Source organism: Platalea leucorodia, assembly GCF_965183815.1.
Source record: "Platalea leucorodia genome assembly, chromosome: 1".
Classification (NCBI taxonomy): Eukaryota; Metazoa; Chordata; class Aves; order Pelecaniformes; family Threskiornithidae; genus Platalea; species Platalea leucorodia.
The window spans coordinates 168,570,610-168,585,126 of NC_138823.1; the positions used below are offsets into that span (position 1 = coordinate 168,570,610).

The following is a 14,517-nucleotide window of genomic DNA, read 5'->3' on the forward strand; positions in this document are numbered from 1 at the left end:
TCGCTGCCTGGCACGTCAGCGCCGAGCCCTCGCTGCCAAGTGACGCGGTGACCTTTCCCAAGCATCCCCTCGGGCTGACGGTGTCCCCCCCGTCACCGCCACCACCGTGCTGCGCCCCGCGGCTGCCCATGGTGGGGGACGGGGACGGGGACGGGGACGGGATGGGTCGGAGCCAACGGCCCCATGGCCGCCCTTAAGGGACATCAGGAGCCGCCGCCTCCAGCAGCCCCAGCCAGGACCCTCCTGCCTGGCTGTTGGAGGCCAGCACAGACCAGTAACGCCCAGTATGGCCTGTAAGGGATGTCAGAAGCCACTCTCCCCAGTTTCCCCAGTCAGGACCCTCCATCCCAGCCACTGGAGCCCAGCCTGGTGCCCGGGCACCCAGGGTCTCTGCTCCAGCTGGGGGACGCAGCTGCCACCTTCCCCGTCGGGGGTTCAACCAGCAGCGAAGCTGAGCTCGTGTTCCAGACACACGGACAGGACACACGGACAGGACACACAGCGCTCCCTTGCCCCTGCATGTCCCCCGCCCCGTTACAGCCTGATCGGCTGTGAAGTCTGGGTTGCCACCGTTGCCCGGTAGCCCATCTACCGGTGCAGCTGCGCCCGTTTGCTTCTGGTTATCGTCTTCATTAACGCTAATTAGGCAGGGCACCGGGCTCCCTGCCCTTCTCCGCCCGGCCAAAGCAAGAAACCTGCGGAGGCCAGCGTGCTGCCGGCCGGGTGCTGTGCGTGGGGCCGGGTTTTGGAGGCAGGGCCGGCTGCGGGCAGGGGCAGGCAGCGCCGGCCGGGGGGAAGGAGGTGTGTGAGCAGGGGCCGAGCGGGAGGGGATCCTCCCGGCGTGGGAGCACCAGGGTTGCCCCGTCCGAGGGTCACCCGCCGTCTGTCCCCCCGCCAAACGCACCCACTCTCTCCGGCTCGTCGGCTTTATTTGGTGGCTTGGCAAAGCGGGCGGGGAGCTGCCCCGAGAAGCACTTTGGGGGTGCACGGGGGGCAGCGGGGCTGAGCTGGCACGGGCAGAGGCTCACTTCTGCACTGGGGGGGGCCCAGGCCCCCCCGGCTGCCTCAGGGCTGGGAGGGGGCGGCCGGAGCCCACGGCACAGCCTGGGGGCGGCTGGGCCCCCGGCTCTCTCCTGGCACAGCGCTGTGCCTGGCCGCCGACACCGCTCCTCGCCGCGCCGTCCGGGCGCTCAGCGCCTCCTGCAAGACACAGCGGGGTCTGCTGGGGGGGGCCCGCGATGGCCGGGGTCCCCGTCCCCGAGGCTCACTGCTGCCAGCAGACGGGGCCGGGGTCCTGCCGGGGCTCCGCCATTACCTGTCGTGGCAGCAGGACGCTGCCGCGGTGTCCCGCGGGCTGCGCCGGTTCCTTGTCCTCCCTCCTGGCTCTCTCCTGCGGGAGCAAGCACAGCGTCACACCACGCCCAGGGCGATGGGGCCAGGGGCCAGCCCGTCCCGGGGGGACACATGGCCGGGGCTGCCTGCGGGCAGGGCTGCCTCGGGTGACCCCCCCCGCAGCTCTGGCGCTGGGGCCGGCACCGCCTGGCACGATGCGGCACCTCCGGACCTTTCACCCTCCGCCACCGGCTCCGTACGCACCCGCTTGCCCAGCTGAACATCATCGTCCTCGCCGGCGCGCCCGGACATCGACCGTGACTCCTGCGGGGAGAGACATGGGTGCAGGAGCGGCCGGTGCCGTGGGGCCGTCGGACACCGTCGGGGTGACACCGAGGAGTTGGCGGCACCGAGTTTCCTCCTCTCCCCACACACCGCTTCCCCCGGCCCCCGCGGCGGCCGCCTCGGTGGTGTGGTATGGCCACGGCCCGGCGCTGCCGGCTCACCTCGCTCAGGACGGAGAAGCACCCGGAGCAGGGTCTGTGGGGCCGGCGCCGGCCCCCGCCGCTCGTCCCCTGTGGAGGGAAGGGTCGTTACCAGCTCTGCCGGAGCCCGCTGCCGCCCAGGGTCCCTCTAAGCGTCCCCAAGTCCGGGCTGGGTGGTAGGGGTGCGGGCAGGGAGCTGTGGGCAGGGAAGTGCGGGCAGGGAGCACCTTGGGATGGGGACCCTGTGCCTGGCGGTGCCCAGGCCCTCCCCAGCTCCGTCCCCGCTCAGGCACCCGATCCCTGGCCATGTTTTGGGCTGTATTTTGGAAACGACCTGCTCCCACCCTCCTTCCCTGTCCCTGGCCCTTCCCTTGCTTTCCGTCGGCATGGTGAAGCCACCGTCCCGGGCTGCAGCCCCCTGTCCCCCCGCGCGGCACCCGGACCACCTGCCTCTGCCGCCGCCTCCCTCCTCCCCTGCTCAGCCCCTCGCCACCCCCGATGAAATGTTTGCCGGTTGTGCAAGCGCCGCGGCTGCCCGAGGGGCCCTGGCAGAGCACACGGCCCCCACGGCGCCCGCAGAGCGCAGCCCTGCCGCTGCGGTGGCCCTTGGGGGTGAAGGGCTCGGCCAGACCTCGGTGCCCCGAGCCCGTCCTCAGCCCCACCGGCGCCCAGAGCGGCACAGGGAATAGGGAGGGTGGCAAAGCCGCTCGCCCGGGATTTGGCAGGCACGGGGTGCTGGTGACGGAGCAGCCGGTGTCCCCTGGGGACAAGGTTTGCTTCCTGTGGTGCCAGAGCCGTGCCACGCCATGCCGAGCCGTGCCATGCTGTGCCGTGCCAGGGGAGGTTTCCCCCTCCCCGTGGTGCTCTCCCCACGGTCTCCCCGCTCCCGGCCCTGTTATTCCCCAGCTTTAACCCCCCTCCGCACACGACCAACCTCTCTCCCCCGGGCGACCTTCTTCGAGTCGCCGCGGTCGGCTCCGGCCACAGCCACGAGGGCCACGGCGGCAGCGAAGCCGCAGAGCAGCCACAGCCTCATGGTGTTGCGCGGGGGCACGGCCGCCCGGCTCAGGCTGTCCCGGTGCCGCCGTGTGCTCTCCTGCCTGGACCTTGGCCCCTGATGTCAGCGGCGGCGGCTGCTGCGGGGCGGCCGCCGCGGTCGATCGGAGCGAGCTGTCGCCGCAGGACGCCGGGGAGAGCAAGGGAGCTCGGTGGGGCCGGAGGGACGGGCGGGTGCGGGCAGCGCCGTCGCTTCTGGACAAGGGACGGGGCAGAGACCCCTCTGCTGTCCCAAAGTTTGGGTTGGGACGGGTTGGAGGAAGCATCGCCCCAGAACTGGTGTCTTGGGGCCCCTCCTCTTCCTCTCCCCACCTCTTCATCCCATCTGCAATCCCAGGCATCAGGGTCTCGGGCGCGGAGCTGCTCCAGGGGCCAGGGGAGCCCCGAGCTCCCCAAAAAACCGCGCTGCGCTTGCCGGTGCTGGGATGCGAGTGCTACAGGCGGAATGGAGTGCCAGCAAGGGGGATTAAAGAGAGAAAAAAGAATTCAGCTGTGGAGGAACCGCACACGGGAGACACGGGATCTTTAGGAAGTGTGCCTTCACTAAAGGCAAGCACGAAATCCAGCAAAGCGGTTACAGAGAAGCCTGCGTCAGGAGGGCCGCCGAGAGACCAGCCGGAAAACACGGGCACCGGCCCCGGGGCGCGACACTGCCGAACCGGGGAAATAAATCAGAAAAACCCCGGAGCCCGGAGGGCTCGTTGCGTTAGATCGAAGGCTATTTGTAGGGAGAAACCACATATTTCCTGATTATCGGGATAATCATCTGCCTCGCTGATAAAAAGGAGGCTGCAGCGTGTTCAGCTGCCTCAGAAAAGGAGATTTGATTGCTCACGTGCCACTTTAATCCAAAGCTCGGAGGCGTCAGAGCGTTTACAGACAGGCGAGCAAAGGAAGTGATTTCCAGAATTATTCTTGGTTCTTCGTAGTCGAGGCCTAGCATCCGGATTTGCAGACTAATGCCGGAACAACTAGCCAACCCCTGAATCCAACTTCCAGTCCAACATCAGCCCACGTATTCCACCCTCTCACGGGAGAAGCGAGCGTAACAGCCGGGCCCTGGCAAAACGCGGGTCTCCAGCCTAAGTCTGGGGGCTTCAAGATACAGAGAAACCATCATTGCTCCAAAAAACTCCCTCCGTGGCCAGTTCCTCCTTCTGCCGCAAACCCACCGAAGCGTCACGTCCCACTCAAGCTTCCAGGCCCTGCCCTGCTCCCTCTCCCTATTTTCTGCCGGCAAAAGTACTTGGATATAATTATTTATTCAGATAAAGAGCGCTGACGTCTGTAGAGCATCTCTCTGCTTCCCAAACTCTAGGAGAGCGTCTCTCGATCTGCAGGCACGTTGTCCCACGTCATTCGCGCCTACCCCATCGGTCCAGCCCTTGTCCGTGCCGAGGGACGTTTCCTCGGCATGAGGTAGCCCCCAGGAGGGCTGGGACCCTGGGCACCTCTCTCCTGACCTCATTCGGATTTAGGACTTTGAGTTTTGGGTCACGCAGAGGTTTGCAGCTGCAGCCGGGTGATTGTACCCAGGCTTTCCCGGCCTGGCACTCCTCATCACCCAGATTTTCCCATTTCCAGAAATATTTACTGTTAGGTTTTACGATTCTAATCCTTCCGTGACAAGGCGACCCGCTTGGTGGAGGAGGGGAAGGCTGTGGGCGTTGTCTGCCTGGGCTTCGGTAAAGCCTTTGACACCGTTTCCCACAGCATTCTCCTGGAGAAACCGGCTGCTCAGGGCTTGGATGGGCGTACGCTTCGCTGGGTACAACTGTCCGGATGGCCGGGCCCAAAGAGTTGTGGTGAACGGAGTTAAACCCAGCCGGCGGCCGGTCACCAGTGATCTTAAAGGTCTTTTCCAACCCAAAGGATTCTATGATTCTCCGATCGAAGGGGCAGAGGAACAAAGACGGGCGGAGGAACACCGTCGCCTCATCAGTGCGAAGGGAGCGCCCCAATTCAGCGATTCCCGGGGCTACCGAAGGGGACGACGGCCCCGCCGAGACGGCACCGACGGGGGTTACCGGCACCGAGGGTGTTTGGAGATGGCGCGAGATTTATCGGGGGATGCTGAGCGGGGGAAAGGACGGGAAAACAGAGGGGAGAGGGAATAAAGGAGACAAAACAGGTTGGTGACGCGTGAACCAGGGCGACACCTTTGCGTGTGCCTGCCTGCGCGGTCGGTCACGTCCGCGCCCCTCCGCCCGTGACGCGTGCGCGCCGCAGCAGGGTTTACGCCAGCGCTCCCGCCCGGTTTTCCCGTTTCAGCCCCAACAGCTCTCCCGTGCCCACGGGTTCCCTCCTGCCCCGTTATACCTTTGCTTCTTCCATTTCCAATTAAGGTGGAGGAACAAAAAACCCCAAGCCCCAGGACACGGGCGCCTCTCGCAGAGCGGAGCGGCATCGCTGCCCGGGCGCCCAGGGCAGGCAGCTCACCCGCAGGGACGTTTTCAGAGGCGGCCGTCAGCTCAGAGAGACCCAGACCCTGCGTTTTCCCAGCACAAAACTCCCCCGGGCTGCTGGGAGCAGAACCTGTAGCCATGAGCCACCTGAAACCCCAGCCCAGTAGCCATGAGCCACCTGAAACCCCAACCCGGTAGCCACGAGCCACCTGAAACCCCAACCTGGTAGCCACGAGCTGTCCATAACGGGCCCAGCAGCCCTTCCAGCGCAGTCCCGACAGGTTCAAACACGCGGGAAGCCCCCGCTGCCGCCATCCCGCGCCTGGGCGCCGGCTCTGCCCGTTACCCGGGGACGTCAAGAGCTGCTCACCGTCCCCCGTGACGCCCCGGTACAGCTCCCTCCGCCGCGGCGTCCCCCTCTGCGGTGGTGCATCCCCTCCCTTTCCTCTTTTGCACCTGGCAGAGCACGGGAAGCGAAGCCGCTTTACGATCTCAGTAGCTCCCGACAACACTTGGCCTTTGCGTTTTGAGTTTGGCGGTGGAGCGTCCCTTGACCGTACCAAAACTCCTACGTGGCTGCGGCGGGGGCAGCCCCGTCTGTCCCAGGGAGGCAGCCCCGGCAGCCTTGGGGCCTCTCGTACCTGGGCTGGAGCTCGGGAGGAGCTGCACCAGCGCCACTGGCATTTTGGAGAACTTCAGTGAGCTTCAACACAGGCTCTGAAAGCAGAAGGGAAATTCACTGACGCCTGAAGTCAATCAGCTCGCGACTCTGTAAACGGCGGCGCCACGGGAGACCCTTCCAGCTCTCCTGGGCTGCAGGGGGCTGCACCAGCACCTGCCTCCGAGCAGGACGCCTCTCGGAGCTGCGGCGCTTAAGTTTGCATGAGCTGAGCTCCGGCGCTCCTCGAGGGTCGACTTTCGCCTGATCTCTGGCGCTCCTCACTCCTTGAGGTTCGAGTTTCGCCCGATCTCCGGCGTTCCACGCTCCTCGAGGGTCAACCTTCGCCCGATCTCCGGCGCTCCTCGAGGTTCGACTTTCGCCCGTTGGGACAGCCATTTGCAGCGAGTATTTCCCTAAACCGGGCGGGGAATTTTTGCTGGTGCCTTTAACTGCGCATAGCGCGAGTATTTAGGCCTGGCGTGCGCGTGTGAATCGACTCAAATGTTATAGCAAACCTCATTTCATCACTTTGTAGACGCGAGATCAGTTCACGATCAGTTACTGCTGAATTTTTGTGATTCTCTCCTTGCTGCAGACAAGCCTGAAAGCACCGTTAGCCCTGTATAATCCTCGGCCGCGAACCGCTGAGCCGGCCGGTGGCCAGGGTGGGTGCAGCCGCAGCGAGGCTCCTCGCTGGAGGGAGCTGAGGGCGCGGGGGCCGTGCCGAGCCCCCGACGGGGCGGGGGGGCCCCTTCCCTCCGTGCATTTTCCTCGGGCTCCATCTCCCCTTTCTGTCCCTCCCTCTCTCTCTTCCTCTCGTTTCCTAGAGCGAACCTTGCCCTCGCCCGCCGCTAAACCCCACTTCCATACACTGCTGTTAAAATCGCCGCTTGCGAATATCCCCGAGGGCGATTTGTACGCGGCCGAACCCCTCGTCCGCGGCACCCCTGCGGCTCAGGGAGCCCGGAGGCCGCCGGCTCCCACCGAGCGGGCGCCGCGGGCCCCTCCGCCGCCGCGGGCCCGGCCCCGCTCCGCCGCCAGCTCCCGCCGGGCCCAGCGCCCGCCCCGGCCCCGTGGGCGGCCCCGGGGCGGGGAACGGGGAGCGGCGGCCGCGGGGCGACGCGGAAGCAGGAGGCCGCGTCCCGCGTTACCACGGCAACAGCGGCGGAAGGGGCGTGTCCCCTCGCGTAAACATCCGCTGTCGCACTTCCGGCGAGAAGCTCCGCCTGAAGCACGCCGCGCTCTCCTGACCCGGAAGTGTGCCACACTCCCAGAAGCCCACGCGCCGGCCCGCCCCCACGTGACACGCGCCGGCCGCGCGATTGGCTACTCTCACCGGCGGCGCCATTTTGTGGCGGCCACTCTCGGGCCCCCCAGGCCCCGCCGTGATTGGCGCAGCGCCTCACGTGACCTCGGGGACGCTCTGCCATTGGGCGGCGGGGGTCACGGCCCGGCCCGGCCCCGGGGGCACCGGCGGCGGAGGGGCCCGGGCCCGGGCCCGGCCGCGTCCGCCCTCCCGTCAGCCGCTGTCGCCTCCGGGCTCCCGCTCCCGGCCGGCCCGGCGGCTCCGTCCCGCCACGCTCCGGCCGCCGGGCGAAGGCGGCACCGGGGGCGTCCCCGTCCCCCCCGCCCCGTCCCTGCGGCGGCGCCAGGGCCCGCGGCGCGGCCCCGCGCTTCCCGCCCTTCGCGAGCTGCGGGGGCTCGGCAGCTCCCGGGGTCTCGCACCGTTAATGGGGCTCCCCGGTCGGGCCCGGCCGCTGGCTCTCAGCCTGGGTCGCCTGCCCGGTGCTGCGACGGGCGGAGCTGGCGATGCCATCGACACCCGGGCGGGGCTGCGGGGCCCCGGCAGCTCCCCAGGAGCAACCCGGCGGCCTGAGGAGCGGCTGGGGGAGCTGGGGGGGCTCAGCCTGGAGAAGAGGAGGCTGAGGGGAGCCCTCATCGCTCTCTGCAACGGCCTGAAAGGAGGCTGGAGCCGGGGGGGTCGGTCTCTGCTCCCCAGGAACAAGCGATGGGGCGAGAGGGAACGGCCTCAAGCTGCGCCAGGGCAGGGTTGGGGTGGGTGTTAGGAACAATCCCTTCCCCAAAGGGCTGCCAGGCCCTGGCCCAGGCTGCCCCGGGCAGGGGCTGAGTCCCCATCCCTGGGGGATTGAAAAGCCGGGGAGATGTGGTGCTTGGGGACACCTCTCAGCGCTGTAATGCCATGAAATCGCCACCCAACCGGAGGATATGGGTTCAAGTCGGCTGGGGAGAGGCAGGCTTGGTGGGCGGCACCTCCAGGTGTTCCTGTGCCTGTGCTAGGAGCAATTGCCTAATTATAATTAAGGACAGTATTATAATAATACCCAATTATAATATGAGGGATAATTCCCAAATGGCACTCACGGCAGCATTCCTTACCCCCAGCTTTGCTATTCCCTTCTCCCCTTCTGGGTTCTCCCCCTTTACCAGCCTCGTCCCCACTGAAATAACAGTGCCACCCTTTGTTATTTTTTCCCATTCACAAAATTGAGGTTGGAAAAGCCCTTTTAGATCATCAAGTCCAACCGCTAACCCAGCACTGCCAAGGCCACCACTAACCCATGTCCCCAAGCACCACATCTCCCCGGCTTTTCAATCCCCCCAGGGATGGGGACTCAGCCCCTGCCCTGGGCAGCCTGGGCCAGGGCCTGACAGCCCTTTGGGGAAGGAGTTTTTCCTAATACCCAACCCAACCCTGCCCTGGCGCAGCTTGAGGCCGTTCCCTCTCGTCCCATCGCTTGTTCCTGGGGAGCAGAGACCGACCCCCCCGGCTCCAGCCTCCTTTCAGGCCGTTGCAGAGAGCGAGGAGGGCTCCCCTCAGCCTCCTCTTCTCCAGGCTGAGCCCCCCCAGCTCCCCCAGCCGCTCCTCCCCAGCCTTGTGCTCCAGCCCCTGCCCCAGCCTCGCTGCCCTGCTCTGGCCACGCTCCAGCCCCTCCATGGCCGCCTTGGGGTGCGGGGCCCAGCGCTGAGCACAGCATTCGAGGGGCGGCCTCACCAGTGCCCAGCGCAGGGGCACCATCACCTCCCTGCTCCTGCTGGCCACACCATTCCCAATAGAAAATGTTACAAATTCATCCCAGTTTTGCTACGCTTACACCCAAATTTGCCTTGTCTGATACCAGCAATCTCCCAGCGAAGCCCGGCCAGCACCGCCTGCGGCTGCCGCCGCTTCCCTCGCCGGCGTCCCGCACATCCACCAATTCCTCCTGGCACCTCCCGTGGTTGAACACAGGGAGCTTCCCTCCCGGTCAGGGCCCGGTCTCCAGCTGGCAGCCCCAGCGGCGTCCCCATTGCCGAGATCTGCCGAACGGTGCTTTTTTTCAGTAGTTTTAGAAAGAGAACACTGCAGGGTTCTGCCCAGTCCGCCCTCGCCTGCTTTTGTAAGTGATAGCTGCAACATCTCATCAAAAACCAAAATCCCCCTTTAATATTGCACCCGAAAAATGTCTTTCTGCTTCAATTAATAGTGGGAAAACCCAGGGAGCCGGGCGCACTGCCTGCACCGGGCAGAGCCTGGCACTAACGGCGGCCAAGCTCCGTGCCCCAAAGGCCCCGGGGTTCCTCCCCGCCTGGGCCCGCAGAGCGGCTGCTCCTTCGCTCGCGAGCGCAGCCCGCGCGGGGGCGGAAGGACCAGAGCGTGACACCACGGGCAATAATTTAAAATAATTTAATGAGAATAAAGACCGCGGCGATCAGGCACAGCCCGGCCAGAAAACGAGCGACCCGCTGCCTGCTCGGCCTTCGCTCCGTTTTCCCAAGCTTCCTCCTTTACCCGCACCGATCCTTCCCTTTCCCTGGGCCTTCTCCCCGCAGCCTCCCAGACAATCCCAGTTTTCCCAGCAGGTGCCGCACGCTGTGTTTTATACCCACTAATCCGCCTCCGTGCGCCGCCTTTCTCGGCGTTTCTTCTCTCCAATGGCTTCAGCCCGTTTTGCCGCAGGGAGGAAGGTCCCAGCCATTCACCTCGGCCGATGGAAGAGCCGCTGCTGCCCGCTGCCATCCTTCTGCCGAACAGTTGGACTTGATCCTAAAGATCTTTTCCAACGGAAGCGATTCCATGGTCCTGCTGCCGATCAGCTGTCTGTCTGAATGATGGGCCAGAGCTCCTTACACTGAGGCAAGCCACTGACCTCCAAGTTCTGGCTTATGGAGCTGAGCACGTGGTTGACGGTCCGCATCACTATTTTATAGGCGTTATGCAGCGACGCGTGATCCAAATTCATGAGTTCGCGTCTCAAGTTAACGAATTCGCACCCATCAATGTTTTGCTTAGCGTCAGGGCCCTGGATCAGCTCCGCCCTCGGCGCCTCGCGGCGTACGGACGCCTCGGGGCGCGGCGCTTTCCTCGGCACCTCCGCGTTTGAGGGCGAGGGTTTGAAAGACGCGGCGGGGGCGCGAAGCGCTGCTGACGTCCGCCCTCGGGAGCCGCCCTGGTTCGGAGGCAGGGCGGGCACGGCCTCCCGCTTCGCCGGAGGACAAAACACCCCACGCGTTCTCTTGGTGGTGTGGTCTTCCGCCTTAGCAGGAGGGACGGGGGTGACGGACAGACAGCCGGCACTAGAGGAACACCGAGGAAACTCCAGCCTCTTGTTGGCGTGAAGCTTGTAACGCCACACGATTTGCTTGGCTTTCCGGAGGATTCGCCCTATTTGCGATTTCCGCTTTGCCAGCCTGCGAAACACGGCCCGAGCCTTACCCGTAAGACGAGCGATTTTCTTAACTCCGCCCCAATAACGAATCCTTCGCGCATGACAGTACTCGTGGTCCATGAGCGCCGAGACGCCAGCCCCGCGGTTTCTGCAGTAGTCATGGTCTCTCAGAGGACACGGACGCGGGGTGCAACGCGAGAGCTGCGTCTCGCTCATCGCGCAGTAACAGTGGTCTTTCCAAATGACCTCGTTCAGAGCCTCGACAGACAGTTCCCCATTCCCCTGGGGAAACGGCGCTTCTCCCAGGCTGCGCCGGCTTTTCTGGGGACTCCTTTGGAAGCTCTCCGTAGGGTCACCACGCAGACGCTCCCGAGGATCTGCCTTTTCCTTCTGCTGCTCCATCGCTGGATGAAGTGGGAATCCTCCACTTTGGGTTACGTTTGCCGTGACACCTCGTGTATCCGCTGCTGCTCCTTCCTTCCCAGGCCACGAGGCCGGCCGTGCCTGCTCTCGGCTCTCCGCCGGCCCCACTCCTCTGCCGGCCACCTCTGCCGGCAACTCGCTCCCACCCCCGAGAGACTTGAACTTGCTCAGCAGCCTGCTGGAGCGCAGACGCCACTGCACACACCGTCCCCCTGCCGAGAGAGCGTTGGGAAGAGGTTACCTTCGTCCTGGCTGGGGCTTGGCGAGGGGACGGGGAGAGGGGGACGGTGCTGAAGGGACGGGGGAGATGCTGACGGCCTCCCCTCTCTCCAGCGAGGAAGAGCTGGTCTCCCCAGTTCAGGGGGGCTCCGTGTCCCCGACCTCCGCCTGGACGGCCAGGAGAGTCGCGCCCCGCCCGGGGATCTGCCGGGGATCTGCCTGCCCCGGCAGCGATGACCGGGTGCGGCAGCGTCGGCTGGGGACAGGGCCGGGGCTCGGGCTTTGCTCCGGAGGCTGGTGGTGAGGAAGGGGGGGACCAGGACTCACCGTGGCAGGGGGTCTGCGGCCTCTCCTCCGGCACGCGGTGCCCGCCAGCGCCAGGCCACCAGCCCGAGGGAGGCTCCTCCAGCCAGCTCACGTCCCCGTTGTGTCCTGCAGGGAAACCAGACGGACGTCACCTTCCCGGCGGGGGAAGCCCTTCTGCTCCGCAGCCACGGGGCTGGAGGAAGCCCCGTCCACCGCCAGCGGCCAGAAAACCCCAACGCTGCTCACGGGGAGGATTCTCCGTGGGACGAGGGGGACGAGCAGCAGCAGAGCAGCAACGTCTCTGCGGAGCTGCCGCCTTTGCGCGGGGAGACAGGCAAGCTCCGCTTCCCTTCGACGTCGCTGCTGCCCTGCGCGGGGAGGGCTGCGGGGCCAGAGGCAAACCGGGGAGACGCCTCAAAAGAGGCAGCGAGGAGGGGAGGGATTTGGACAGGAAGGCCAGAGACGAGCTGGTCACGGCGACAGAGGAGCCCAGCGGCCTTTGGAAGGTGCCACCCCTCCCCGTGGAGGTAAGCGCTCCTACGGGGCTTGGATTGTTCCCGCTCACCTGGCGAGAGGCTGTTGGGCCCATCCCGCCCTGTCGGGCTCTGCGGCATGCAGATCCATGGCGCTTCCCCGCACTCCAGCCGGTATAAAATGTCGGGTTTGGGGCCTGGGTAACCTGGGGGATGGAGCAGAGCACGTTGTTCTAACACAAACTGCAGGAACAAACTGTTAACGGGAGAAAGGAAAGGGCTTCTCGGCGACACCCCAAGCCGCACTTCACCGCGACCGGAGAGCCCAAGCAGAAACACCACTGAAACGTGGAAAAAAGCAAGACAGACGTCGGAGCCGCTGCCAGAGATTCCCTTACTCACAAGGACGAGGGCAGAGGCCTGATGGGAGCACGGGAACCAGCTCCCAGCGCCGCCGGCGGGCCTCCCCAGCGAGGGGCTATCTGCGGCCCATCCTAGGAGCAGCTCCTGGGGCTGGGGCGTCCTCCCAGGCGCCCGGCTCGGACTCGTCACGCGGGCAATCAGAGGCCTCCGCCCTGTCCTGCCGGCAGCGGGCAAGTCCCCTGAAGGGCCCCCGCTGGTTCAGGGAGCTCTGCTGTCCGCGGATGGCCCCGCTCCCCCGCACCTCGCCTGCCGTTACATTTCGGAGGCGGCCATCAGCTCAAAGAGACCCAAATCCTGCATTTTTCCAGCACTAAACCCCCGCCAGGACTGCGGGGGCTGGGAGCAGTTCTCCCAACCCCGCGTCCCCGGTTCAAACCGCGCTGATCCCCTCAAAGCGCCAGAAGCAGCGCGGCTCCGATGGATCCAAACGTGCCGGAAGCCCCCCGCCCCTGCCGCGCCCCTTGGAGTGAAAACCGGGGGCTTACCCAGCGACGTCAAGAGCTCGTAGTTGTCCAGCATGACGCCGCGGTACAGCTCCCTCTGCCCCTCCGCGATGGCGTCCCACTCCGCGCGGCTCAGGTAGACGGCGACGTCCTCGAAGGTCACCGGCTCCTGCCACACAGACGGATCGCGCCCTGGCTTGCGCGGGGAAGCCCGCGGGGCGGGAAGCGTTTCCTACAGGTTTGATTTTCCCACCGCTATTTCCGCCCCCGGGAGAGCTACCGGAACGTGAGATTTCGCGCCCCAACGTCCCCACGGGGGGGATGATGGATCTTGAGAGAGCGACATCTCGGCCAGCCGCTGCCTGGGGCTCGGGTCGCTTCTCAGGGCGGCCGGTGATGAGGCCGCGTGGCCGGGCCCACCGCCCCCGCCCGCCGGCTGCCGAAAGAGCGGCACGGTGGCGACGGCTGAGGGGGCACCGGCGCGGGGGGGGAGGGCTGGGGAATGGCACCGGGGCGGGGGGGGTCCAGCGAGCGCCATGATGGCGGCTGCTGAGGGGGAAGCGCCCCGGGGAGGGCGGCCCGGGCCGCCCTGCGGTGGGGCCCGGCTCCTACCTGCATCCGCCCCGCCATGGCGCCCGGGGGAGGCCCCGCTCCCCGCCGGGGCTGGGGGTGGGGGGGGCCCGGTCCCCGCCGGGCCTCGGAGTGGCGCTTCCGGTGCGGCCGCCGGCCGCAGGCTGCGTGCCGGAAGTAGGCCGCGTAACGCGGTGCCCCACGCACTTCCGGCCGGAGCTCCACCCACTCCCGGAAGTGACCGAGGCCGAACCGGAAGTGTGGCCGTCCGAAGGGGGCGGGGGCTCGCCCCACGTGATATCGGCGCCGCCATTTTGAGCGCCTACCCACACATTCACGTGATCGCCAGCCGCGCCGCCATTGGTCCATCTGGAGGGCGTTGGTGGGCGGGGCTTCCGGTGTGGCCTCCCCACCCTGGCCGCGCCCCCCAGTTCGTTAATTGCTGATTACATAGCGATGGCGGCCGGTACCGGTGCCCTGGCGTCATCGCAGCCGAGCCCCGCCCTCCCCCTCCCGCCGCCATGGGGGGAATCGGAGGGGCAGAGGTGAGGAGAGGCGCGGGCTGAGGGCAGCGGAGTCTCAGAATCGAAACAAAATGCAGTAAAATAGCAGGAATTGTGCGAGCAGTAACACCAGGAACAGTGGTGATAGAGCAAGTGACGCGCGATACAGCTGCTCACCGCGTGTTGGAGGTACGCCAGCAATGCGGCAAAGGGTGGCGCGGCAGAGGACGTGCAGCCGCTGTCAGCAGTTAAGAAGGCTGGGCCTGAGGGAATCACGGAATCACAGAATGGTTTGGGTTGGAAAAGACCTTTCAGATCCTCGAGTCCAACCGCTAACCCAGCGCTGCCAAGGCCACCACTAACCCATGTCCCCAAGCACCACATCTCCCCAGCTTTTCAATCCCCCCAGGGATGGGGACTCAGCCCCTGCCCGGGGCAGCCTGGGCCAGGGCCTGGCAGCCCTTTGGGGAAGGGATTGTTCCTAACACCCACCCCAACCCTGCCCTGGCGCAGCTTGAGGCCGTTCCCTCTCGTCCCATCGCTTGTTCCTG

General features: G+C 66.0%; 2 protein-coding genes across 3 annotated transcripts; both read right to left on the minus strand.

The window, feature by feature from the left end:
* Positions 1 to 1,061: 1,061 nt before the first annotated feature.
* On the minus strand, positions 1,062 to 6,942 carry LOC309590425 (uncharacterized protein). 2 transcript variants are annotated; one of them, XM_082311600.1, is made up of 5 exons: positions 5,501 to 6,942; positions 1,839 to 1,907; positions 1,597 to 1,656; positions 1,316 to 1,390; positions 1,062 to 1,200 (listed from the first exon to the last, which is right to left on the minus strand). In XM_082311600.1, the coding sequence occupies exons 1-5, from the start codon at positions 5,591 to 5,593 to the stop codon at positions 1,066 to 1,068; spliced, it is 432 nt and encodes a 143-aa protein (XP_082167726.1). In that variant the 5' UTR covers positions 5,594 to 6,942; the 3' UTR covers positions 1,062 to 1,065. The 2 variants fall into 2 exon arrangements, with proteins under 2 accessions (XP_082167726.1, XP_082167725.1); XM_082311599.1 differs by having other exon boundaries at positions 2,752 to 6,942.
* A 2,724-nt stretch (positions 6,943 to 9,666) lies between these two features.
* LOC309590401 (uncharacterized protein) lies at positions 9,667 to 13,624 on the minus strand. The gene is made up of 5 exons (XM_082311539.1): positions 13,506 to 13,624; positions 12,936 to 13,062; positions 12,120 to 12,233; positions 11,576 to 11,680; positions 9,667 to 11,241 (listed from the first exon to the last, which is right to left on the minus strand). Exons 1-5 carry the CDS (start codon positions 13,521 to 13,523, stop codon positions 10,031 to 10,033), a joined length of 1,575 nt encoding a protein of 524 aa, XP_082167665.1. The 5' UTR covers positions 13,524 to 13,624; the 3' UTR covers positions 9,667 to 10,030.
* Between the last annotated feature and the right edge of the window lie 893 nt (positions 13,625 to 14,517).